This window comes from Cyanistes caeruleus, chromosome 5, assembly GCF_971803275.1.
Source record: "Cyanistes caeruleus chromosome 5, bCyaCae1.hap1.1, whole genome shotgun sequence".
NCBI lineage: Eukaryota > Metazoa > Chordata > Aves > Passeriformes > Paridae > Cyanistes > Cyanistes caeruleus.
In genome coordinates, this window is record NC_141705.1 from 60,441,407 (window position 1) to 60,468,122 (window position 26,716).

A 26,716-nucleotide genomic window follows, 5' to 3' on the forward strand; every position below is an offset into this window, starting at 1 on the left:
TCAGGGAGCCTGTGTCCCTGTGCAGACAGGAGTGCCCCTGGACTGGGGCCTCTTCAAGAAGAATTTCAAGTGTAAATTATATGGTAATGTGAAAAACGAGGTTCCCATATTTTTGTCAGAATTTAAAAATTTAATAAAAAGACAATTAGGAGATGGAAATAAAATCAAGTATACAGATCTGGCTGGGTGTCTCTTCATTCAGCCAAGAATCCTACTAACAAAGGATTGTCCCATAAAAACAGAACCCTACGAGATATCCATAAATTCTCATACATATTCAGACATTTTTTTTAGGAGTTTTGGTCTTCTTCTGCTTAATTTTCTCTTGTCCCCTTTCCAATAAATCAATCTTCCTGGCACCATCCAGTTTTACATTGCCTGATAACAGAAATGCAATAAATTCCTCCCCCAGAGCCCTGGTCACTGCTGTCTTCATCTGGATAAGATAAGAATGCAGGGGGTCTCTAGCTATCTTTTTCAGTCTTTGGGTTACACAAACAAAAGTAGTTTTTGTTTTAATACTATGCCATAGCCTAACATATATGTATTATACCACTATTTCTAAGTTTCATCAATAGTAGAAATAAAGGAAATTATATGAATACAACAAAATTTTCTAATCTTATACATACAATATTCATTTAAATATTTGCAAAAAGCCAACAATATGATATGCATTTATAACATTAATATATGGGTATCAAAAATCCAAATCATCACAGTAACCGAAAAAATCTCTATCGTTCATACATTCGGTATGTTTATTTCAAGCAGAGGGACTTCTTGAAATACCTCATGTGGGAGAGACTTTTTCCACAAGAGTGAATCCATCAGAATGGAAATGTCGTTTAAAATAATCTTAGCCAAACAGAAATCATTAATCTAAACAAGTCAAAATCAACATATCATGGTGTAGTGGTTTAGATTTGCTAATTTCATTTTCTCGGCCAACATACCAAATAAATGTTGTGGTTTTAAAGCAACAACAAAAAAAATCACTAGAAAATTTACTTATTTCTTGCTGTGAGATATGGATGAGGACAAGAACAAAACAGGCCTAAAACTTAAAAGGAATAAAGAAAGTTTATTAACAAAACTACAAGAATAAGAAAACCAGAATAAAACTTCCAGAAAACCCTTTTTCCCCCCAACTACTCAACCATTCCCTTGTTCACATGACAACATAGAGACAAAAAAACTTTGGTGTTTACAACAGTCCCAATTCTTGCTATAATCTTTCCATCAGTCTTTGTAGACAAACAGGAGTCTTTTTCTGCTAATCTATGGAGTTTCTCACAAGAAAACTATTTCTTCATAGCTTTCTATTTCTCTGATGTCAGCTGCCCAGAAAAAAATCTGCCATCAGTGGTCTCCTCCCATTTCACATCACTCTGGGGTGTGTTATGGGCCATGAGTCTAGGGATGTCATTTTTAAGGATGAGTTATTCAAAGGCAAAAGTTCTTTTCGTCTGCCTCTGTGAGCCTCCCTGGAACAGAAGTTTTCTCTTTGCCTCTCAACGGCCCCAAATCTTCAACTATTACTTCTCCCCCTCTGTTCCAGCACCTCACTGCATCACAAGTACTCTACTTTTTGCTCAAAATCCACACTTTGAACACTCCATTCCTCCCAATATGCTCTGTCATGAATTAAAGGAGTTTTTTTCAGAACACTATTGTCTATGTCCATAGCTTTAATAGAAAAATATTTCAGCTTCTTTAAGCATCTCCTTATTCTCTCTTCCCCATCTAAAGCTTAATTGTTTTCTTCACTGTCTTTGACGGTTTTATGATGTCTTCTGCACGTTGATTACCCTTCTTTCTCTCTCTTCCCCTCTCTCTGGGAACAAGGAGTAATCATTAAGTCTCATCCAGGTAGTAAAAGTGTTAAAGTCTTGGAAAGCTGCAGATGTTCATGGCGTCAGGTTTCATTTCAGAGGCAGAAACTGCAAACTAAGTAAGGCCAGCTGGCTCCTTTTCTCCCCACCACCGCCCTCTGCGGCCTTGTCCAGCCTGACGGAGCCCTGTTACCTCATCAGAAGCCGGAAACCAAAGAGAACAAGAGAGCCCTGACCTTACATTTTAAGGTGGTGTTCACAAGTTGATCTCACTTCTCAATGGTTAAAACCACTGCCAGTTCTCAGAAATGGCCAGTTATTTGTCAGGAGAAAAAACTCCCATCAGCCTCCAGCAGCTTCATCTTCTCCAGCTCTCAGTTATCTTAAAGATAAAGTCACTCCAGGACACATGGATAAGGTACACCTGATATCCAAGAATTCCTAATTTAATAATGGTATAAATGAAATTAGAATTTTGACAACTAGGTCCCTTGAGTTAATAACAGCTAAATTAAAAATGAATACAATTTAGTGAATTGAGTAGGAAATTTGGATAAAAGAATACAGTTTAGTAAAATAATACAATTTAACAAAAAAATACAATTTCTATATATAATTTGGCAGTAATTAAGTATGATTAAAGCATAAGCAAAACCAAGTGGGGTACAGAGAAGGTTTCTCACTCCACCTCACATACAAAACCGACCAGGTATGGAGGGGGTTCCCCACCCTTCCTCATGTACCAAACAAAGCACTTCAAGCTGAATTTATATACTCTATGCCTATACATATTCATTAATGTTTCCCATAAGTTTCCTCCTATTTCCATTTTTCTGACTTTAGGTCACTCTCCTTCACGGCGCATGCCTCACTTGTTGTTAGGAGGTCTCCAGTCTCCTTTTGGTGGTCTTTGGATGAAGGCTTACACTCATCCTCACTGTCCTCTCAATGGCCTCACAGGTTTGCACATATGTACAAAGGGCTGTGTTATGTAACTCTAATAACCAGTCTTGCATTTGATGAACTTTGGGCCCTATGCCTAAAGTCGTTCTAGTTTTGTCGATCTCAAGGCCGTTTTTGTCTTGGGATATCACTTACCTTCCAAACTACATCCTGTACATCAATTTGACACCTGGTACAAGGGGTACATTTGCCTTGTAACACTGATTCTTTTGATTGCTTTTATTAATAACTTTCCAAATAGTTACCATTTAGTTAGCACAAATCCATTCCATTTATTAAAAGAAGAACTCCTAAACAAGTCAAGGAGATGATTTCCTCAAGGCTGTGCTGAAAAGTAATTACCAGATGATTTTTTTCATGAGGTCAGATTCCTTCAGCTCAGATGCTCTTCCTACCTGCCAGCTCTACAGTATTCTTTTGTGTTTTATCGTCACACTGCAAATCTGCAAAAGAAACTTTTCTAGAAGAGAGATGAGGGAATCGCCTATCAAATTTCTCTTTAGGAGGGCTTCCGACCACAGCAGTAACAGCAGCATTTGCTGCCAGCCCTGGTCAGAGACATGATACCTATTGCCCAGCCTCTTTCCTACCTATCCTACTTTCCCAGTCTGAACTTCTACTGTCACTGGTAATAAAAGCAGAGTTTTAACTTCACTTGGCACATTTTCAGTTTCATTCTCAAATGTCCTACTTCATCCTCTTCCTATGTACACTTTTGTTTCAAAGGACATAAGCTCCCATGTCTCATTTTCCCAAGCTTAATGCTGAGGTTCCAGGGAGAATGAAGGCGTATTTCCTCCTGGCCTTGCAGTACTTAGATAAATCGTCTCCTTGGTGTGCACAGGAGACTTCTGGCTGTTCCAATTTTTGTGGGCAGATGAGTGTCCTGAGGAGCTCTGGCCACTTGGCTCTTGTGAGGAGGCATCCTTGGCTCACCGTGCAGCTGTGAGAAATTGCTGCTGATGCCTTGCTCCTGCTTCTTGCCCTCATCATATCCTTCCCAATGGGTAATTTCCCTGAGACTCTCTCTTGGCACCATGGTCTTTTCTCTGGCTGGCTTTCAACAGGGTTCAAATATGCCCAGGAAGAGGCTGGAGGAGCACAGGGGTCAGGCAGGCAGCCCAGGAGCTGCTGGTGCCACGCAGGGTGAGGAAATTGTGTGTGGCCAAAGGGGAAAGCTGCCAGCGGCGCCTGGATCTGGGCCAGGCCTGTGGTCACCATGGAGCCGGGGTGGGGGGCTGCCAGGAAAGGGGCCAGGGCCAGGTGCCTTGGGCCTGGATCCCTTCCTTCCAGCCTGGGGCTGAGGGCACCTGGGTGGCACCAAATCCCACCTGGCACACGCCGTGTCCCTGCAGCCCCGTGTGCCTTGGCAGCCATCGGGAAGTGTATGGAACATGGAACAGGCCCATTGTCTGCCTTTCCCTTAAAACCAGTGCATTTCCCAGTCTACTTGGGATGTTCTCTATGGCACCGTGCTGTGGGCTTACAGGGCTTTGGGCAGAGAAGAAAGCTGAAAGTCTTCCTAGGAGAAATCTCCTGATATTTCCAGCACAACCTGAGACTATTTCCTATTCTCCTGTCCCTTTAACCTGGGAGTGAAGACACAGAAAATGTGGCTAAATTCACCTTTCCGCAATTTGTTGGTTGGAAGTACTTGAGCATACGAATTCAGTGTTTTATGAATGCTGTCTTTGACCGCAATATAGGATTGAAAATCCTCAGGAAATTCTAGATGAAATATGGAAGAAAGATGATTACATAATAAATTAAAATCAGCTATGCCTGAAAGAACCCATGATATTTCTGAAGGAGATTCTTTGTCTGTATCCAAGTGGTTAGATATGGACAACATGAAACCAAATATGAATTTGAAAAGCAATATTCATTTAATTGCATATTCTTTTCTATGTTTGATGTAATTCTTAGAAAATGGCAAGTAATGGTTTGTGAAAACCAGATTTTAAAATGATTTTCTGGAAGTTAGATGGAGTCTTGGGGTGAGATGCTCATCACTGCACTCTAAATGCATTTCTCAACCCCCCAAAAAGGAAGCCCTTGTAGAGTGGAATTCAAACAACACACACGGGAGAGCAGCGTTGGCTGCCAGAACCACTGTCAGTGCTTGTTAACCCTGAGGGTTTCTGCAGCCTGGCCTTTGGAAAGCCTGGGGGTGACAGGTATAGGCAGATGCCCCACATGCTCAGACATCAGTGATCAGAATCCTTGTTCTTCCCCTCCAGGAGGAACTTCCCTGTGAGTCTTGTCTTTGTTCACGGCAGCATTCAAAAGACTGCTGGGAAACGTGGCTGTGTGAGTCGCCACAGGCAGGCAACTGGAGCAAGCACAAAAGCATGGCAAAGAATTACTTCATTTCAGCATCTCTCTAGATGTTCCCACTTCATGAAACAATGTAGAAAAGGGAGGTAGTTCTTTCTTGGGATGACTGGTGTTTTGGGATATCATCCTTCTCACCACAGTTTCATTTTCATGGCACATACCACCCCCATCTCTTCTTTTGCAAGGCAAAAACGCATTCCCCTCAGCAACCACAAAGCTTTCCAAAGGTAACCAAAAGAACTTACAACTGTATTTGAAACAAAAATATGATGCAGCTTCTTTGCATTGAACTATAAAGTAAAACAAAAACAACAAAATTGTTCCTAGGGCTTCAAAGGAGCAGAGAACTTGGAACTATTTACATCCTGGAGAACCACATATGGCCCTTGGGTTCCAGTCTGGGTCACTGCAAACTCTGCCTCATTCAGTGTATGAGGGCAGGCCGGCTCTTGGTCATCTTGCTTGGCTTTGTTCAGCAGAAAAGGCTGGAACAAAAGGAGGGAGAGAGAAAAGATTTGGTTGGATTCATCCAACAGGCATATCGAGATGGCAGAGGACAATGACTGCAGTCACTTTACTCCAAGAGGACCTGCAAAGCCTTTTGACTCTCAGCAGCTGTCTCTTTATGGAGAGCATTCTTACAGCTTTTCTGCCCTTCTACCAGACACATCCTGCTCATTTTCTTTTGCAAGTTTGCCAGCAGATCATGGCAATGCATCCCTTTGCCCAGAGGGGCCCACACAACTTGGTGTTCTATGGAAAATGACACTGCAAAGGCCCCGTGGGATGGCAGGTTACAGCTCTTGAGTCTTCCCCACTGCTTGCACCACAGGAAAACACAATATTTGTAATGGCTAAATTGTACAATCAAAAACATAGCAGCAGCTCTAGGAATTCCTTTTGGCCAATAGTGGTCACAAGCCTAGGAGTGTGAACTCTGGCAGCAACAAGCAGCACCTGATAGCTCTCCACCTTGTTTCACCCCAGCTCATTGACATCACTTTTAGTGAGCTTCTCAAAGTTTCCAAGAACACACCAAGCAGTGAGTCCCAGCTCACAGGTTGCAGCATCAGGAATGAAATTCAACCCCAGGAGAAGGCTCAGGTGTGAGGCTGCACTTCTTGCCTGACTCTGCTGTGCATGGCACAGTCCTCTCCCCTCTTTCAGCACCCACTCTTATGGATGCTAAATCTGAACCAGTGTGCCTGTAGTTATTGCAGGCCACATAGCTCTCAGGCCTGACTGAAGCCTAGCCTGGGAAATTCATGAGAAGGAATTAAAACAATTCTCAGAGATACTAAACAGCCTTGCAGGTGTTGTTTTGCAACCTGTTGTTTCTCCTTGCAAGAGACAGTCAAGGGGGGCAGAGTGCCCCTGACCAATGATGGTGGTGTAGTACTTTGTTAACCAATAAGAGTTTCCTTTCTGTACTTTTCCACGTATCTGTCTATAAGACAGGGCTGAAGCAATAAACTAGGAATTCTCGTGTCGTGACTCCCATGAGAGTCCATGGTCGTTCCTTCCTAGCCGTTCCCAATCGGAGCGACATCTGGTGACCGCCCGACGTGATGCTGAACCGACCCCTGAGGTCCGGTAACCCGACATAAACTGCAGCCGACCCCTGAGGTCAGAAAGCAACCGACGTGATCTGCTAATCCCCTGAGGGTAAGCAGCGAGCGGGAAAAAGCCAGCCCTTCCCCCTAGAGGGGTAAGTGGAATTCTCCCGGGCTTTCCAAGAGGAAGCTGGTTCTGGAAACCAACGGGATAGTGGAGCCCTGCCAGTGAGCGGGTTTGGAACGGCATATCTTGGCGAAGTAGAGCTCAAAATCCCCGGGTCCGAGCCGTTAGCGTGTGCTTAATTGCATTCGCGGAGCCGCCAAGATAAAGTCCTCATAATGAAGGACTGCACTCCAGCTGATGAACAGCTGGCCTACCTTGCATGGCAGGATGCCCTGCCCCGCATGGGACTCAGTGTTTCTGAAGATGCCATGCGTGCTTTATTCCAGTGGGTTAAAGAGCAAGGTTTTAATATAACTATGGACAATGCCTTTAATCTCGAACTTTGGCTGTCAATAGAGAACCATTTACGGTCAAAATTCATGAACAGAGATATCAGCGTGTGTAGCCTAGCAGCCACCTGGGGAGTGCTTTTTAAAGCGCTGAAACGGAGCCAGTCTGAGGACAGTGAAACCGGGAGGAAAAACTTAGATGCCGGGAGTGCCTCCTTTGTACAAGATAAGGGACCGGGAGATGAAACCGTGGATGAGCTGCATAGTGCTCTTTTAGCTCTGCCCAGACCCTCGGAGGACTTTAGCGGTGAGCGAGAGCAACCCGCAGCCCAGACATCTCCCTCTCCTGAGAGGTTTGAGCGGCCGCCATCCGCGGAGCTGGGCGCACGGGCTTTGCCAACGGGAGACTGCCCGCCTCCGCCCGTGCCACCCGCAGAGCCTCCGCCGGCGCCAAAAGTGCCACCGCCGGCCGCCGCAGAACCTCCTTTCTCCAGCGCCTCCGCGCTGTCCGAGCTTCTTCCTTCTGTGCCGCGAACAAAAGCACAGACATCCCCGCTGCAGCCCGTCAGCGCGGCGGGGGAGGGGGAGAGAGTCAGCGCTCAGCTCCCCCGCGCCCGGCGCGCGGGCCACAGCCGCCGGAGAGTCCGAGCGCAGCTCCGAAACACGGCGGGCCGCCGCCACCGAGGGAGGGGGCGGGCCTGCCCAAGCAAACCCCCCGTGTACCAACGCGGCGGGGCACGCGGCTCCCCCCGGCAGAGGAGCGGCGGGGGGAGGGGAAACAGCAACCGCGTTCCCCCTGCGCCTGCCCGCCGCCACCAGCCGGAGTCCGGCCGGCCGCCGGCCGACCGCGGGCGGAGGAGCGGCGGGGAGAAGAAAAGCAGCAGCCTCGCCTTCCCCCGTGCCTGCCCGCCGCCGCCGGCCGCGAAAACCCCGAAAAACCCGAACTCAAACCCAAATCTGGAGCCGGGGCCAGGCCCGTGGCAAAGATCGCCCCCCCCGCGCGTCCGAAACACCGGCGAGAAAGCGCAGGCGGGGGGGGCCGGCGACCTCGCTCTCCCCGCGCGTGCGCGGGACGGCTCGCCCTCACGGTCCCCCCGCACTCCAGCAGGGAGGTGCGGGAGGGAGAGAGAGCGCTTGCCGTGCTCCGCTCCCGATCTGAGCTCTAGCAGCAGCCCCCCCGCACCCATAAAGGTGGCGGGGGGAGAGAAAGACAGCGGCAGGCCCTCCACCGGGACCTGCTGCACCAACCCAAAAAAATACCTCGACGAAGTCTGTCAACTCCAGCGGCCTGAGCCGTGCCAGAGTCCTGCAGTCCCTGCGGGACCCAAAACTAACTCATTTTGTATCTTTTAAATTTTGTGTTTACAGAGCTGACAAACAGCCGTGAAGAGATAGTAACTTCAAATTCCCTAAACCTTCCTGAAATTCATGAACTACTGTTCAAACCCGATGAACAATAACAGCAACCATGAAAACTTTATAAATCCCTCAAAAATCCCTCAATTGTATTTGAAAAAAAAAAAAAAAAAAAAAAAAAAAAGCGGGATAAGAAGAGGGGATCAAATTGCATATAAATTGCATTGTGCATTGTTTTTATCACTTTGGTGTTCTTTCAAACTACTCTATTGACATGTTAGACTGTCAATTCAAACAGACTAACAATGTTGTATATAGTTTTGTATAGTGTGTGTATTAATTCACTGAATTAGAAATATTAGACTCAACCATCAAATCCTTGCAAGGAGAACAAATCCTAAATACCAAAACATAAACCAAAATTCTAAATTAATTCTAAATCAGCATCCATTCCAATTTCTAGTAAAAGAAACCTCTTGTGCTGTGTTTGTTCCTTTTCTGAAGGGCCCAACAGAAAATTACAAACACAGTACATTTTTATTTTTTTTCCTAAGCGAAAAAGGTGAATTATGGATGCTAAATCTGAACCAGTGTGCCTGTAGTTATTGCAGGCCACATAGCTCTCAGGCCTGACTGAAGCCTAGCCTGGGAAATTCATGAGAAGGAATTAAAACAATTCTCAGAGATACTAAACAGCCTTGCAGGTGTTGTTTTGCAACCTGTTGTTTCTCCTTGCAAGAGACAGTCAAGGGGGGCAGAGTGCCCCTGACCAATGATGGTGGTGTAGTACTTTGTTAACCAATAAGAGTTTCCTTTCTGTACTTTTCCACGTATCTGTCTATAAGACAGGGCTGAAGCAATAAACTAGGAATTCTCGTGTCGTGACTCCCATGAGAGTCCATGGTCGTTCCTTCCTAGCCGTTCCCAATCGGAGCGACACACTCTTCCCATGCTTTGGTCCCTACTCACTGCACACGTGCTCTCCAGCTGCTCTGCCTTGGCACAGCTGATGCTGCACAGAGGACAATTTGACACAGAGCACAGCACCATCCCCAAGCTGACCCAGAGCCCTCTCTCTGCCCAAAAGCACCTCCTACCCTTCCCACTCCAAAAGCCAGCGCATGACTAAGAGGGCTGCTCATTTTAACTCGGGAAAAGGGAGGCAGGAATTAAAGCTCTTCCATTCCTACCTCAATTGCAACCTCCCTTCCTGCAGCCAAACATCAGCCCCAACGCCTCTGTGCTTTCACAGGATGTCAGAAGGGAAAGACTCCTTGCCCTTACCCACCTACACCTACAGAGCTGCTTTCTGCACTGCTTGCTTCCAGCTTGTAAAGGCCAATCTGCAGCATTTCAAGTGGCAGGAGGGACACGATGGTAGAAGCAAACTCCCGAGTATCAGGACAGGAGATACAGTTCTTTGTCTTACCCCTCTGAACAGGGACTTAGATTTACACATCTTTCTGGCATCCCAGCACTGCATACTCACTTCAGTTTGTTGGTGCCTTTGCTTGCTGGAAGCTGACATCTCTTGGGATTCTTTTCATTTCTTTTTCTTTTTGGGAAAATCCCCGTTGTCTTCTCTCTAACAGGAAGAAAGAAAATAGGAAAAATTCAGTCAGGTCCTTGAAGTTCAAATAAAGTAGAGACCAGTTTGAAAGATTCTGGTTGAAAAGAGAAAAAATAACACACTGGAACTCATAAAGTGGAAACCCAAGCACATCAGGCAGGGATTTCACGTCCACTGGCAAGTAACCGAAAATGACATTTCACCTTCTTTTGCTTGGATAGGTGATATGTTTTCTAATGGCAAGGACAGATCTCCTGAGCACCTCCTTGATAATTGTAATAAAATGTAAGGCCCTTCCATTGCTGAAAATAAACATTTCATCTGTTCTGGGTGGGTCTTTTTTTCCCACTCCATCATGATTGTAGAGAAATGTTTTCAGACTCCTGGTGGCAAAGTCAGGACCTGTAAGCATATCTGTTTTGGGATACCCCCCGTCAATGGGAAGGAAAAGCTATGGTCACAGGTGAGTGAGATCCCTCAGATAGCCCAGATGTGCAGGGGCTTCTGATGTTATTACTAAAAATCTGAGAGGGGTGAAATTGTAAAAATGCAGTGAAAATTGCTGCCTTTGTCTTCCAGAAGAACAGGAAGCATTAAGGAAAAGAGTCAGTCAATGAAAACTTTTTATAGGTTTTAGAGCATCGGTTCTAAAGCATCCAGTGTGCAAATCATCAGCTCACCTGAATGAGAAACTTCCGAATCCTTTGCTACCAGTCAAGAAAATGTAAAAGAAAGTGCCCTTATCACTTAGCATTACCCACAGCATGACTGCTGATAGCCAGAAGCATCCCAAGACTTTCTTGTGTCCCTCCCGGAGTGCAGACACACAAGGAACCATTCAGCAGCTTCTCCACAAGGCTGCTGTCAAGGAGTTCTCCTTCCAGACTGCACTCACGTCTGGGATACAGGCTCTGAGTTGGGATTTCCTGCAGTCAGGCACTGAGATTGCAAGGGATGACATGCCAGACACCAAATAGTTCCTCTCCTGGCTCTTGGAGACAGCAGCAGAAGTGGCAGATTGACTGCCTGCTTCCCTTTCTGCCCCTGCTCTGCAAGAGGGGGAACTTCTGGGCTCACTCCAGTTTCCTCACCATTTCCCTACTCTTCTTTATTCTTAACTCAGGAAGCTCAGAAAATGACAAAGTTAAAAAACCCACACAGGAAGCAAAGTTATTCCCCCGGCCCTGCTGAGCCACCTGTTCTGGGAGGAGGAACAGAAAGGGAGACAGGCCCTGCAATGTCCACAGGGAGTGCCCATCACTGCAAGGCCTGCAGCCAACTCCTTGTGCACCTGACCTCCCAGTGCTGTCTGGGAGTCAGCACTGACTCTGGGAGTCAGCTTCCCAAAAAACACTTGAGAGCAACGACCACCTCCGAGTTTGAAATGAAGGGCTGTCTTGGAATTCCAGGGAAAGCCACTGCAATGGCTGAGGCACTCTGCAAAGGGGTCTCTGCAAAGCCCCTGACTACACACAGCTGTAAAAGTCTCTGGGGCACCAAATGTCAAAGGGTTCAGCTCTTTTCCCCAGGATGAGGATTGATGAGCAGAGAGACGGTTTTTGTCTTCAGACTTAGGATGTTTGTTTTACCTTATCTACTTTACATTTTTACAGATAGTAAGTACTTCCACACACTAACCTACAAGCTACAAACAGAGAATGTGGGCTCTGTCCACAAGGCCTTTTAAGCATAAACCATCCAGTTATCAAATTCCAACTCATTTATCTTTACTTTTAACCCAATAACCAAACACCCATGTTCTGCACTGCATACCTTTCCATCCAATCACCCAATACCAGCCAAAACCATGGAGAAGAAAGAAGAAAGGCAAAGACAAACCAACACCCAAGAACCTATACCTTGTCTCTTATTCACTACTACATCTCAAACTCTAAACTGTCTTTTTCACCCAGTGAATTAACATAATGCTATCTAATTCACACATTGACATTCCCAGCTCCTCCACTCAGTTTTAGAAGCCTTCTCCATGGTCTTAATTCCAAGCCAGTGTTCTCTCAAGTGCCGGAGCCGGTCAGCACAGATCAAAGGGACATTTTCTGTGCCTGGGACTCCAACACACAGCCACTTCTTAGGCATCACTGCTGGCATCACAGCAGCTCCAGGGAAATCCAAACAAGTGCTTTGCCTATTTATCCATCTGCCAAGTGCTTCAGATACCTACTACTTTTGATGCAGGAGCACAAGAAGGCGCCTCCACCAAGCTACAAAGCTCAGCTTGGGCTGAAACCCAGAGAAACCCAGCAGTGCTGGCAGGGGCTGGGCAGCCACAAGCTGCCAAAACCTCCTCTGGCAGAGGACAGCTGAGGTTTTGTTTTCTCAGGAAACCAGGATCCCAAGAAAACACTAATAGCACCAAAACACACAAAACAACAGCTTACAAGGCTTTCCATTTTCTCAGAAGGGCATTGGTGACCAATGGGAATCAGCTGTGGGAACATTCCCCTTACAGGTTTGATAACACCCTTACAAGAGATCAATCATGGCTCTAGTGCCAACGTATGAAGTGGAAACTCCACTTGGGTTTTTCAAACACCACCTTGGTCATTGTCCAAATCCACCTCCCCCTGCCCCTCTCACCTTCCTCTCTCCAGGGGACTGCTCTGAACTCCTCATGGCTCTCCTCTTCAAGTCTGGCTTCCTTGGAGATGAGAGCCACTTCTCTCCAGGAGACAAGGGCACCTTCTCCTTCTGCAAATCCCAAGGCCGGTGGCCACTGGGGATAATGGTGTCACGTTAATCTGTTTGCTTAAGCTCTTCAAGATCTTTTCCAACCTCAACAATTTCATGAGTAGATCATGAAATAATAATTCTTCAGTTGGGGAAAATTCCCTGCATTGAGGTTTTCTGAGAAAAATCTGACTTACAACCCAAATGTTTGTTCATTCCAGGTTCTTTCAAGTATCTGCCCGGCAGAGGTGGAAACACGGTCTGTTTACTTACGATGTTCTTGGCTGAGAACTCGGCAACCTTCCTGACGCTCTGCCTGCCTGCTCTGGAAAGCAACAAAGGAAAAGGTTGCATTTCTTTACCCTGTGGTCTCTGAACAAGAGATTAGAGAGTCACTCTCTTCCAGGAGGTATTTGTCAAAAAGGTTGTTCATCACCCCAGATGGGAGTTTCCTAACTAAATAGTGCTTGTCCTCTGCTGAGCTGCTACCTTGAGTTCTACGTAATGATTGCTTACAGTTTCTTGAGCCATTCCTAAATTCATCCCTGTTCAGCAAAGCAGAGGAAATCACACTGCTTAATCAGTGGGAATGCTTGATGGTCTCTGCCACATCTAACACACAAAATTACCTGTCAGCACAGAAAGAACTGGGTTTCCTTTGCATTTCTCTTTATTCTGTTTCTGTGCTGCAGATCCATCAGGTTGGGATTCCTAGAAGTAAAGGACAAAGTAGCTTAGCATGTACCTTAACACCACATCTCCTGACACCAAACCTGTGTTAATGGCACATTAGGGGCACGTGCATTTTTGAATAGATAGTTTTAAAACATTCTAAGAGCTGCCAAAGAGCTGAAGTGAACTTCTGCTAAGCAGAAAGATCTCTTGGCATTGATCAGAAGCCCTGGCAAAAATGGGCTGGGGTACCTTTCCTGCCAATGGAAGTCTGCACGTCTCTGCTCTTGTAGGCGTCTGAAGAGGTGACAGGAGAGGTGGCAGTGAGCTGCTCATTTCCTGGAAAGACAGGGAGAGAAGCAGCTCTCAACTTCTATTTTATCTCCACCCATTTCCTTAATAAATGCAAAACATAAACAAACACAGAGATCTGCTTTTTAAGAGAACTCACTCTCAAAATTTCTTCAATTGATGGCACATCAATGGGCTTCCTTTCCTGAAACATGAATGAGGGAAACAGGAGGAGTTTATTCTGGTGTTTTAGTAATTGGCAGGTTCTTGGCAAATCTTTGCTTACCAACAGCTCTAGAAATGTCCTGCAAGTGTATTAGTCCTAAAATGAGAGTAAGGATGAAAAGGCCCATCTGAAGGGCAGTTAATAACAGAGAGCAGGCATGGACAGAGCTGTCAACTCCTCCTCGGAGATGTCTGTATTCCCTTTGGAATGTGGCAGTCAGGGAACACTGTTGCCACGTCTAAACTACTGCTACTACTCCTACACCTCTCACCTCTGCCTGCAATGGAAATTTGCAAGTCTCTGTTCTAGCAGGTGACTGCAGAGGTGGCAGGAGAGGTGGCAGGCAGCTGCTCATTTCCTGGAAAGAGTGGGAGAGAAACAGCTCTCAGCACTTTTTGCTGATGCACACAGGGGGAGTTTCACCCTTCCCAGTGTCAGAGGGATCCACCTCCTCATGGATTTGCACAAGCTTCCCCATGGAGATCTGATATTGAAGAGCACCCACCTTCAATATTCCTTCAATGGACTGTACATAAATGTGCACGATGGGCTGAAAGAAGAAAGAGGGAAGCAGTGTGAGTATGTTTGGGTATTTTACTGATTGTTAGGAAACAAGCATGTACTCAGCAAACATTTCCTTACCAACTGCTCTAGAAAGGTCAGACAAGTCCATGCATAATGAAATGCCAGTAAGGATTAACAGCACTATCTAAAAGGCAGTGAGGAGCAGAGACCAGGCAGAGGAAGAGCTGAAGCCGCTAAGATCACCTGCTGCAACATCAATGTCTGCCTTCCCTGGCAGTCAGGAAACACTGTTTCCATTCCTGACTTTTTATTACTGTAGTAAGAAAGAATGTTCCTGCAGGCTGCTCCCTTTTTAAAATATCACTTTTCTTTAGTTGCTCTTGAAGCAGCTAAGCTTTGCCTGCAAAGGCACAGGCAGCCTCTGCATTTCCAAGAGTTGAGCAAAAAGTTTCAGTAGTTAAGATAAAACGCTTAGAAATAATAGTTCCCAATTCTAGAGAAATTCTTACTTCAATTCTAGAGAAGGAGAAGTGTTTGTCATTCACCCAAACAACATCAGACTGATTCTTCTGAAGTAAAAATACACCCTGGCTAAAATGCAACCCTTGCACAGTGCACTTGGTGCTTGGCTTCCAGTCCAAAGCACAGCTCCTGCTTTTGTAACTCAGGCTGGCTCCAAACTGGGTCCTCCTGCCAAGATTGAGCTTTTGCTCAGCAAAACCTTGACCATCATCACTTGGGCTCCTGGAAAGACATCCTACTACTTATTACACACAGCAATTGTGTGCAGAGAAAGGTCAGGCCTTCTGGCACAGGAGCTTTTCTGAAGGACTAAACCAGAGAGCACAAACTTCAAACTCAGCCCGGCTTATGGACAAGCTCTGCAAGGTTGCTTTGGTTCTGGGGAGCATTTCTGGCACAAGGAAAGCACCCACACTGGGAGCTCCTGCAAGACAGAGCAGACCCTCCATCTCTTTTCAGGCAGCTTCACGGGATGCCTTGTCCTTCTCCCTAAGGACAGAAGTGCTCTTGAATTGTTCTGAAATTCAGCTTTTTGGAACCTGACATGGCAAAAACTGCAGATGACCTCAGGTTGTCTTGACTTTGGAGTTGGCCTTTTTTATGGATTTAGTTTTCTTTTTGGTGGTTTTTTATTGTTTGTTTGTTTTTTGGGTTTTGTTGTGTTGTTTGGTTTGGGGTTTTGTTTGTGTTCTTTTTGCTTTTTTTTTCTTTCTTTATCGGTTGTGATTTTTTTTGGACTCTTCTTTTAAAGTTCACTCCAAGAAAGATGCCACATTTCTGTTCCTTTATGCACACTGACACTTCCTAATTGGGCCCTGTCATCAAGCCTCTCCCACATGACATGAACAAGGAAGTTGGCTTTACAAACCCCTTTGTTAAGGGGCTGGAAGAAGAGCTAAAACCTGGCACAAGAGGACATGGGATACATCTCAGCATCATGGATGCTGCAGTTTGAAGGCTTCTCCCAGTTCATTTGGAAAGATACCTTAAAGAGACTGTGGTGACACTGGAGAGCGAAGGTTCTGCTTTGGAAAAGAGGGGAAAGGGCTGTTCAATATCTCTGTGAAGGCCAAGCGAGTCCCTGCATGCCTATTCCCTGTGAATTCATTCCCTCTGCACTGGATCTGCTTGCCTGTTCCATCTGTAAGACCCAATTTTCAGTGCTGCCAGGAAAAGAAGCTGTCAATAAGGAATTCCCACCTGCAGGTGATGTGCACCTTAGACATTCAATGATCCAAAAGCCTGGGCTGGAAGAAATGGCTTTCCCAAGGGATGTCCAGGGAAGTCCCTGGAAAAACCCAGTTTGGCATGTGGCTGTTCAGTACACCTGAGTATACCTGAGGCCAAAGCCTTTCATTCAGATGGAATTCAAAGCAGGAGGAGGGAAGAACAGCAGAGTTTCTTCTGCTCTGGACCTCTTCACTGTCAGGGTCGCTGCAGGGTGTTACTGCGTGTGCCGCAAGGAACCCGTGAGTGCGACCTGCATTCTCAGGGCTCGGAGAACACCGCTAGAAATTGCTGATGATAAAAGGGAAGGGTGTCCTGGTTTATTGCTAATTTGGGAGAAAACCTCCAGTGGGGCTTCCCCCCCGGGAAGCAAACCCACGTGGCCCTTTTCACCCCACCCCCCAACCGGTTCGGGAAGATTTCTCTGAGAGAAGTGGAAAAAACCTGTTTATTTCACAGGCACAGCACTACCCAGCACAAAAATGAATGATATCAAATTACAAAACCTCTCGCCCTTCAGAAGACATGACAAACTTCAGAGGGTCTCTTTCCTGTGGGTGTTTGCACTGTTATCAGTCCCTCTGGCGCTGGAAAATGCCGCTGCCTGGGCTGGGCTCCCGGTAGTCCACGGGTGCAAGCTCCCGGTGCTCCCCCGAGTCCCCAGTCCAGAGCAGGTTCGATTCGTTTCTGATAAAGGGAAAGAAAACAGTCCAGGAAGACCTCTCTGCTCCGGCTAGTTGGAAAGCCAAGGCGATCTGTGTCTTGTTGTCTGTCTGTGCTGTAGTCTAAACTCTTGATGCGGGGGGAGCAAGTACAGTCTGATAACAGACTTGGTGCTTCTTTTCCACTCACTTTTACTCTCAGATGGAATTTTAAGAATACAGAACCTGTGTCTGGGTTAGGTGGACGAATGGGGATACAATTTACCATCATAATCAACCCAGGACAAAGGGACAGGTCCTTGTTGGAGTATCCAAAGACTGTTTATTCAAAGGGTAACAGCCTCACATGAATTCAGGGATGAGAACAGGATCGGACTCAGGGCACAGGTTAAACACAGGGACAAATGGGATAGGTCTGAGGGTCGAGGTCCAACAGGGACAAGGGAAAATGCTGCAGGGAGTGGCTAAAGACCGGGAGAATGGATTGGGATAACAGGGTGTGATAGACTGGCATTTAAGAAAACAAAGACAAACACCTAATGAAGTTAAAACTGCCGGAGGCTGATGGGAGTTTTTCTCCTGGCCAACTACTGGCCATTTCTAAGAATTAACAGCAGTTTTGACCACTGAAACGTGAGATCAACCTGTGAACACCAACTTAAGCCTGGGAATTTCTTTGTCTCTTTGTTTCCTGGCTGTGAAAGGTAACAGAGCTCCAGCTGGCCTCCCGTTCCCCTGCCCGGCCCATGCGGCCCAGGCAGGATCTGGGCTGGGCCTGCGGCGGCTCCCGGCCGGGAGATGGGGCCTGCAGGGCTTCTCCCGGGCCCAGGCCGGGCCAGGCCGCTCCCTGGCTTGGCTGCAGTTTTTGCTGTGACTGAATTCACCAGAGACTGACGAGTAAAGAAAGAAAAAAGCTTTTTTCTGCTGGGGGCTGAGACAGTGACCACACTCTCCAGAGCAGCAATGAAGAATCTTCCATCGCAGACAACTCCAGCCGCTGCTCCGGCAGAGATCACAGAACCATCTACAAAGCCTGGGTAAGATTTCTACCTTTTCATCACCCAGATGAGATTTGCAGATTAATCCTTTTTTCCAGAGAAAGAGAGTAATCAACATGTAAAGAGACTTGATAAACTATTAGAGACAGCAAAGAAAAGAATTCTCTACCTCTTCAGAAGAGGTAGAGAATAAGGTGATGCTTTAATTAAGCTGAAATATTTTTCTGTTAAAGTTATGAGGATGGACAATAGTGTTCTGAAAAGACTTCTGTAATTAATGACAGAGTATATTGGGAGGAATAGAGTAGTACAGAATGTGGATTTTGAGCAAAAAGTAAAGTGATTGTGATACAGTGAGGTGCTGGAACAGAGTGAGGAGAAGTAGTAGTTGAAGATTTGGGGCCTTGAGAGGCAAAGAGAAAAATTCTGTTTCCAGGGAAGCTCACAGAGACAGATGAAGAGAACTTATGCCTTTGAATAACTTATCCTTAAAAATGACATCCCTAGAATCAGGACCCATAAAACACCTCAGAAGGACATCAAATGGGAGGAGAAAATCTGATGACAGATTTCCGGGCAGCTGGCATCAGAGAAAAAGAAAGCTATAACAGAAATAGTTTTCTTGTGAGAAACTCCGTAGATTAGCAGAAGACTTCTCTTTCTCTACAAAGACTGATGAAAAGACTCTAGCAGGAATGGGGACTTTTTAAACACCAAAATTCCAAAGTTTTTTGTCTCTGTGTTGTCATGTGAACAAGGAAATGGTTGGGTAGTGGGGAAAAAGGAGTTTTCTGGAAGTTTTATTCTGGTGTTCTTATTCTTATAGTTTTGTCAATAAACTCTCTTTATTCCTTTTAAGTTTTAAGCCTGTTTTGCTCTTGTTCTAATCCATATCTCACAGCAAGAAATAAGTATGTTTTCTAGTGATTTTTTTAGTTACTGATTTAAAACCACAACACAGGGGTGCAGCAATGCAGCAAACAGAGCCAATGGGAGTTAAGAGAAGGAAGAACATTCTTGGAAGGGGACATGAAACAGGGGCTGAACGAAGGTGACACTAATTTCCACAAACTATTAGAACACCATAACGCAAAAGGCACCAACATGTGACTGCAAAGGCCCTGGGAAAAAGGTTTTCCACACCCACACTTAGGGGTGTGCCTGCTGTCCTGTGCTGTCCCCACCAGGGTCGACATGTTCCTGCAACAGGCACCTAGGCCTCCACAGCAGGGCAGGAGTCTCCCCACAGCTCTTGTTTCACCTAAAACAGGAGGAAGGGATGAGCTTTCAGCCAAAGGCCCCAATGATCAGGCTTCCCAGGATCCTTTCTCTGCCTGAATCTCTCTCCCCCATTTAGCACAGCTCACAGGATGTATCCTAAGAGCCAAGCCGCCAAGCCCTGTTCCCCAGTCACCTCTCCCATGCTGGACACCCAGCACACAGGCCATAGATCATGGGCTGCAGCCTCACTGGTTCTTCCTCCTCCTCCCTCTCCAGGCTTCAGCACTACAGGACTGTCTTATCAAAGACTGGTTCATCACTGAGACCAACCCAAAGGAAGAAAATAAGAAAACGACAGGACTGAAACAAGCAGAAAACTTAAGAAGGAATTTTTCCCATAGAGAGCCAGTACTTAAAACACCCATGAACAGAAATCAGTCACTCCAGGCCACAGAGATCCCGCTGGCAGAGGAGGATCATTCAGCATATTCATTCAAAGTTTCATCTCTTAGCTCCAAAATGGACTAAGCCTGGAGTGAAAACCCCACGAGAGCCAGACCATGATTCCAAAGGACAAGGGGAACACTTTCAGGTTAGGCTCCAGAAGTCCAAGAAGTTTTATTTACTGACAAAGTCCAGAAGGGAAACAGAGGACAAGAAATGTCTGGTGCTGCTACACAGGTCTCAGGGGGACACATGAACAGTGACAGTATTTAAGGTGTCCTCTCCTGAATGCTTTTGCTGACAATCAAGAGAAAATGGGGTTGGTGCTTGCACACAGATGACATGCTTCAAATGTTCATGCAAAACATCACATTTAGAGTTCACAAGTGTAACAAAAGTGTGAGTCCCTTAAGCATTTTCCATTCCTCCGCCTCCTCTGGCTCAAACATGGCACAGCTCTACAAATACAGAGCCTACTGAAAACAGTGGAAAAGAGGAAAGAGAAGTTTGCTGCCACTTTGGCCCACTCAGAAACACTGAGAAGCACAATGGCCCTGAAAGCATGGGGCTGGTTTCCCTTTGGTAGCAATGGGAATTTGGAAGCCTAGTCACAAGATAGCTAGGCCTGAGCCTTTGGACAAGGGGAGCTCAGGAAAGGCAACTACCAGCTAGAGGGAGGAGTGGCTCTGGTTACCTGGGAAGACTTGTCAGTGTGGCTCTTGAAGTGCTCTAGAGAGTGTTACTACAGTCACAAACTGAGAGGAGGGCTGATCTTACAACTACAGCTTTTATCTCTGCTTCTCCTCAGCCCTCCCCAAAACACATTTTCAGGGAGGGCAACATCTGCTGGGTGGACAGCAGCTGAGCAATGTACTTTTGCCCCAGCCATTTCCTTCATGTGTGCAGAACATAAGCAAATACAAAGATCCATTATGGGAGAGCACCAACCTTCAAAGTTTTTTCAGTAGATGGCACATCAGTGGGCTGCTCTTTCTGAAACAAGAACAAGAGAGGCAGAAAGAGTTAATTTGGGTTTTTTACTAATTGACATCTACTCAGCCAGCATTTGCTTACCAACAGCTCTACAAATGTCAAGCAAGTCCATTACAAATGAAATGCTAGAAGAATGAAAAGGCCCATCTGAAGGGGAATTGGGAATTGAGAGCAGGTAGCAAGGCAGCTGAAATCCCCACAGTCACCTCCTCTTCCTCTAGGAAAAATGTCTGTGCTCCCTTTGGAACCTGTTAGTTGCGAAACACTGTTTCCATTCTTCAACTACTACTACAAATTACTAGTGCTACTGCTACTACTTCTACTATTACTAGTTTTTCTTTTCATTACTGTTATTGCAGTTATGTAATTATGTTTGTACAGTCTTCTCCCTTGATGGCATTTAGCTTTGAAGCAGTTAAGCTTTGCCTTCAAAGACACCAGCTCCCTCTGCATTTAAATGAGTTTTGAAAAAGCTTCCTTTGTTAAAACAACAACAACAACAAAAATGTCAGAAATAATAGTTCCCAATTCTTTTAAGCCAGTTGTAGAGAAAGAGGAATATTTGCCATTGACCCAAATCAAATGAGACTCCTTATTGTTCTGAACTCCACAGCAGTCAGGACAAGACGCTGACTTTCGACACATCCGGAAAGGTGCGCCAGAGTTTATGCAAATTCTGGCTGATTTTAGACATCCTCACATTTCCCACACCGGATTTCCAAATCCCCAACTACCATTTCTCACTCTCTCATTTCTTGGCAAAGTACTGAATTTAGCAGCCAGATTTGGATCAGTGGATTTTCTCCATGGCCACCCAGAGACACACTATGGACAGAAGTTGGATTTGGGCTGCCCCAAAGAGCTGAGTCCACCCCCAGCTGATGGCAGAACCTGGCAGGGACTCCACTCATCTCTCAGAAACACTGTTTCTGGGCACTCCGTCCTTCCCCTCCCTCAGCACACACTCCAAGGAAGATGCAGCATCCCTGCTCCTTTCTTCACACCGATACTCCTGAACTGGGCTTCCAAGCAGCAAGGACAAACACTGCCCATTGCTGGTGGCCTGAGGGCTGATTGCAGCACTCTGCAAATCTTCCTAGAGACCGAGGCCCAAAATGGAGCTTGATCTTTCTGGCACTTTGCACTAAGGAATGGCTCCTGCACTGCTTTACTTCTCCCAGCATCCTCTCATTTTCCACAAGATATTGCCTACAATCCTTTACATCCCATCAAGTACCCTTTTCTTGGAAAAGCTGACTGCAGCCTTCTGCTCTTCCTCCTCTTTCCAAAGGTCAAACACATTTTGAAAACCATCTCTGTGGCTCTCCCAGCCCAGCTGCTTTGCCTCAGCACCGTGGGCACCTACATTCCGTAGGCCACGGGAATATCCCAGTGCTGAAGGATGATGCTGGCAAAACCCCAAAATGCATCTGGGAACCAAGTGCCTTGGAGCTCTGGGGAGGCTGAGCCACGAGGCAGGCAGGGCCTGTGTGCTGGTCCCTTGGCCTTGAGGGACTGCCAACAACAGAGAGCCTCAACAATTGCACTCACCTTGACAGGCTCAGGCAGGATTTTGCACTGTGGAGCTTTGCCTTCTGACCCTCGATCTGAGAGACTGTCATGGCTGTCATAGTTCCTCTCAGGATTTGGTGCGTGCTCCAGTGACTGTGTAGAGCATTCCCTCCATCTGTCTTCATAGGGGTTTGTCTTCCTGGAGGCCGGCCTATGACTGTGGCTTTGTGACTGGGCTTTGGGCTTGTTTGGAATCCAGATGGGATTCAGAGGGGACTCGTGGCTCAGGAGCACCTTGGAGTCCTGATCGCCCAGCAGGTTCTTAATGCGCCTTGACAGCTCATCTTCTTTATAGGTCTGCAACAGAATAACAGAGGGGCAAATGTCACAAACACCCCAAGCAAGAGACCTTGCTCAGTATCTTCATGGAATCACCATGCATCCCCACAAAGGAAGTCAGGCAAGCTCAGTGAAGCAGATGGAAAGATGTGCTGTGTCTGCAGGGATTGGGCTCAAGTCTGCTACGGCCCATGCAGAAGACACGGCTCTCCTCTCCCAGGCCAAGCCTCCTTCCTCCTCTCCATACAACCTTCAGCCCACTCCCATTACCTTGTAGGGTCTGGCAAAGAGAGGAGTCTTCCCCAGGAATGGATCTTTCTCCTCTGGAGCCACCTGCCTCCTTCGCCTCTCTTGCTCCAGGAAGCGGAGCAAATCTCTGTTGTTGTTGCAGCTTCCAGCCCGAGACAGAGAAAGGAGAGTTAACACTTGACCCCTGTTTATGCTGTGTGCAGAACCTGGGGCTTTCCCACAAGGGCACATGTCCAGCACCAAAGCAATGCTGAAATGCACGGGATGCTGACAGCACACAGATCAGTTCTGCTCAGCGTGTGCTCTGTCCCAGAGCAAAGAGACACACAAGGGACAGCAGGCAGCCTCCTCAGGGATTGCTGCACCTGATCCCAGCCACCAAGACAGGTGGGAAGGGAAAAACTGTCCCCCCATTTCCTTGTGATACAAATGGAGAAGCAGTCACTGGGGATGATGATGAGCACATGAGCGGCCAAATCCACTTGCAATAATCAATGGCAGAAAATGCCATGCTTGTTCTCCTTCAGACCTCTCACCCCACTCTCCCCCTGAGAATCAAAGACAATCCTCTCTTTTCATCGTGTTGACACTTTCAAGGACTGAACTTTGTCCACTTTCTGAACCGCCATGGAAACTCACTCTCTACTTTCAATGGATATTTGGAAAGCTGTGTACCTGGAAAATCATGTAGCTGCATTTAAAGACATGCCATCAACACATTTAGAAGGAAGATCTCAGACATCAAGAAAAGTCCACATCAAATCCTCTTCTTCCTCCTCAGCCACATATGCATGTACTCAATTCCACCAGCCCTACATCCTAACACCAATAAAGCTGTGCCCCACTGAAGGAAACCACGTCCTTTAAACTGTCCCTGCTCTGTGAAAGACTATTGAAGAAAGAGTGAAACTATGGTTCTGATATTTGTGGACATTGGAGAAGGAAAAGCATGCAGGCACAGAGGATGCAGGTATCTGTTTCTACTCTACTGCCGAGTCTGTTCGATACATCCAATTCCGAGATTCTCCTTGCCTATCCAACTTCACAAGTGCCAAGATTACATTGAATTAATTCCTACCTCTTGTCACTGATCTGGTTGTGAGTCGGTTCCATTCCAAAGCCTCCGTTTGAGTCAGCTTCTCTGGAAGAGACCAAACAGATATTCACCATCTGCACGAGGACAGGCCTAAAGCAGGGCTCAAGATCTCCAGGGACTCAGAGCCTGGACTGCACAACTGGGAGTCATTGCAGTGCTCCTAAACATAAAGCAGGCAAACATGGGGATTGCACGAAACTGAGAATGGCAGAACCAAGAGATGCACTTTGCCCTTCCCCCAGCAGTGATGCTGCCTTTCAGCTCAGCTCTTAACTCCAGATCTGGCCAGGAGCATGACAGACCAGGCCACTGCTCCAGGCTCTGGGCTGTTTACTCCCATTTTAAGAATACAAGTGCCCTAGGAACCCTGCCTTTACACAAGCAAATGGGCCTGACATGAATGGCAGCTTTTGTGGAAAGGGGAAGGAATGAAAAGGCAGGCAAGAAAAAGCCCTGAAAAGACAGCTCTAGTTGGAAAGATAACAAGATTCCATCTGCAGAAGTAAACAATCTCAAACAGGTGGATATAGCATGGAAAACATTTACATTTCAGGGTGTGACATTCATTTGCAGCATCTCACACTCCGGAGAGAACAGAATGATTTCTCGCTGGGCATGAGGAGGCAACAGGAGAATTGTGTGAAGTCTTGTGAACCACCCCGCTTAGGGCAACAGGAGCACAGACACTTGGGGGAAGAGGTGAAGCAGCAGAGCTCTAGGCCACAGCTTTAACAACCAGGCAAGGCACCAGCACGGAACCATTCTGCCAGCCACGGGCCACTGCAGATGGAAATCCTGTCAGACCCCCACCTTCTCCTGCAGCTGGGAAACCTAAGAATAGACACTCACACTAAGCTTGGAGGACACATCTGGAAGCAAACAAACACCCCATCTTTCTTCCCTTTCACGGTCATGAAATCCTTGATGTTGGCTGGAAAATAAACTGCCTTAAAAGAACAAGGTGCCCACTTGAATTTCAAGTTAAATGAAGGTGGGAGAAGTTGGAAGCGCATACAGAGAGAAGTCATTCCATGTTTCTTCCAGCTTCTGTTGAATGGACCTGGCATTGACATCAGCTGGGCAGAGTGAGATGCACGCAAACATGCGAATCAACAGCGTGGCAGGGAAGCCTGCTCTGTCACCAGTTTTTCCTTACCATGGCCACAAAGCACACAAGTGGCCAGCAGGTAAACTGAGATTTCACTAAACAGTGCAAAAGTTTTGCAAACGCCCTTGACAAGGCCAGGGTTTTGACCACACTGACGCCCCATGGATCTGAGGGTGCACAGGAGGCGTTAACCTGACACTATTCCCACAAGGTACAAACGCTCTTGCAACCAAGGTGTGCTTCTCAACACAAGCTTTCCTCCCTGTCAAGAGGGAAGCAGGCACCCAAGTGACCCTGATGAGAATTCTTACAAGCTTTTGACAGTGCTGTATTTGGCCAGGCTCATGTCTGCATCCTTTTGTAGGACATATTTGATTGCTCTTCTTTCTGCCTTCTCCAGCCAGCCCCAGACAACGAGCTGCTCTAATGGAACAAGGAAGCCTGCAAGCTGCTTGGAAAATTAAACTCTTTTGTACCCATCTCAAGAGCTTCTCCTCTAAATGTTGCTATCACTAAGCTTCCCACAATATTTTTATGAGCAAAGCTTGATGTTTGGCATACAGTCAGTTATTCAAAAAGACAACTTGACATACAGTCATGGGACGCACTGGATTTGTAGCACCAGAGAACCATAAATCTATAGAAGCACAGAATCTTTTAGGTCAGAAAGGGCCTTAAATTTTCTCTTAGTTTCACTCCTCTGCCATGGGCAGGGACACCTTTCACTAGACCAGGTTTCTCAGAGGCCTGTCCAACCTGGCCTTGAATGCTATTCATCTATTTTGGTGGCCATTGTACTAACATAAATATAAGATGTGAATATACATAAAAGGCCATGGGAAGGAAAATGGCTTTGATTCCTGTAATAGATTGATATTGTTTGTTAGTCAAATTCAATATGATTGCTAAATATAATATGATTGCTGAAGCTGTTTAATACAATGTTGGAGCTAAAACTTCAGAAAGGCAGAACCACCATATCCGGCTGCAAAACTAGAATTACAACATCTCCTTACTAGGAGGAGGGTTGCCTAACTGGTATAGGACCAAGGCCCGCTCACAGACTGAGGAAGACTACAAGCCTTCATCTGACGATCACCGAGAGGCAGAAGAAGACCCCCTAGCAACTGGCAGCGCAGGCACCGACGCGATCCAGGAAGACACATATGCAAGAAGTGTATATAAAGGAAATAAATATATGAAGTGTATATAAAGGAAAACCTCCTCAGCTAAAGCATGCACTTAGGGTGGAGCAGTGTCTCCCCGGGCCGCCCCAGCTGCTGGTCTTTGCTTGCCTACTGCTTCCTGAATCAATAAAATTGATATTCATAAATGATTATTTAAATTGTCCCTTTTATTCAGTCACGACAATTTATAACAATTTTGGTGCCCTGACTCAGATCCACATATCTGTGGTTTAGAAGTCCCCCCTTTGGGGACACACCCTATCTTAGGATAGCCCTGGTGTGGGGGGTTCCTATTCCCCAGACCTGGTATTCCGGACCCCAAGTGAAATTCGGTAAGCAAGCAAATGGAATCTGCGGAACCCCTTAAATTTTGTGCATGAGGACCAAGCCAAGACTGCGGATGGGGCAAGTACAGAATTGGGAATCCGTTTGGTTGGGGTTGGTGATCCCAGAGTCCAGTGTCTGAGAGGTCTCCTGGAGACCAAGCGAGAGCGGAGCCCTTCATTAGTGCGTTTCCCACAGTCCGCAAGGACCTGGGCCACTGCACCTGTGGGACAAGCCCTCCATAAAACCCAGTTTGTGGCTACATCTTGGCCAGTTACAAGGAAGAGGATGGAAAAAATAGAGGATTGGCAAGAAAGAGCCCTGGATGAGTTGTTGAGAGAGGCTCAGAAAGTGTATGTAAG

The 26,716-nt window shown here is 46.4% G+C and overlaps 1 protein-coding gene across 1 annotated transcript in view; it reads right to left on the reverse strand.

Moving 5' to 3' along the window:
• Positions 1 to 5,363: 5,363 nt before the first annotated feature.
• Positions 5,364 to 26,716, reverse strand: part of LOC147653172 (uncharacterized) — a 28,377-nt gene continuing 7,024 nt past the window's right edge. The window contains exons 2-14 of the mRNA XM_086889675.1: positions 23,718 to 23,780; positions 22,661 to 22,781; positions 22,091 to 22,408; positions 20,495 to 20,539; positions 14,453 to 14,497; positions 14,219 to 14,305; positions 13,882 to 13,926; positions 13,683 to 13,769; positions 13,388 to 13,469; positions 13,032 to 13,083; positions 12,669 to 12,804; positions 9,990 to 10,085; positions 5,364 to 5,620 (exon numbers count right to left, since the gene is read on the reverse strand). Coding sequence (XP_086745801.1) covers positions 10,044 to 10,085; positions 12,669 to 12,804; positions 13,032 to 13,083; positions 13,388 to 13,469; positions 13,683 to 13,769; positions 13,882 to 13,926; positions 14,219 to 14,305; positions 14,453 to 14,497; positions 20,495 to 20,539; positions 22,091 to 22,408; positions 22,661 to 22,781; positions 23,718 to 23,752 — 1,095 coding nt within the window. The 5' untranslated portion in view covers positions 23,753 to 23,780 and the 3' untranslated portion in view covers positions 5,364 to 5,620; positions 9,990 to 10,043. The remainder of the gene's footprint in view (positions 5,621 to 9,989; positions 10,086 to 12,668; positions 12,805 to 13,031; positions 13,084 to 13,387; positions 13,470 to 13,682; positions 13,770 to 13,881; positions 13,927 to 14,218; positions 14,306 to 14,452; positions 14,498 to 20,494; positions 20,540 to 22,090; positions 22,409 to 22,660; positions 22,782 to 23,717; positions 23,781 to 26,716) is intronic.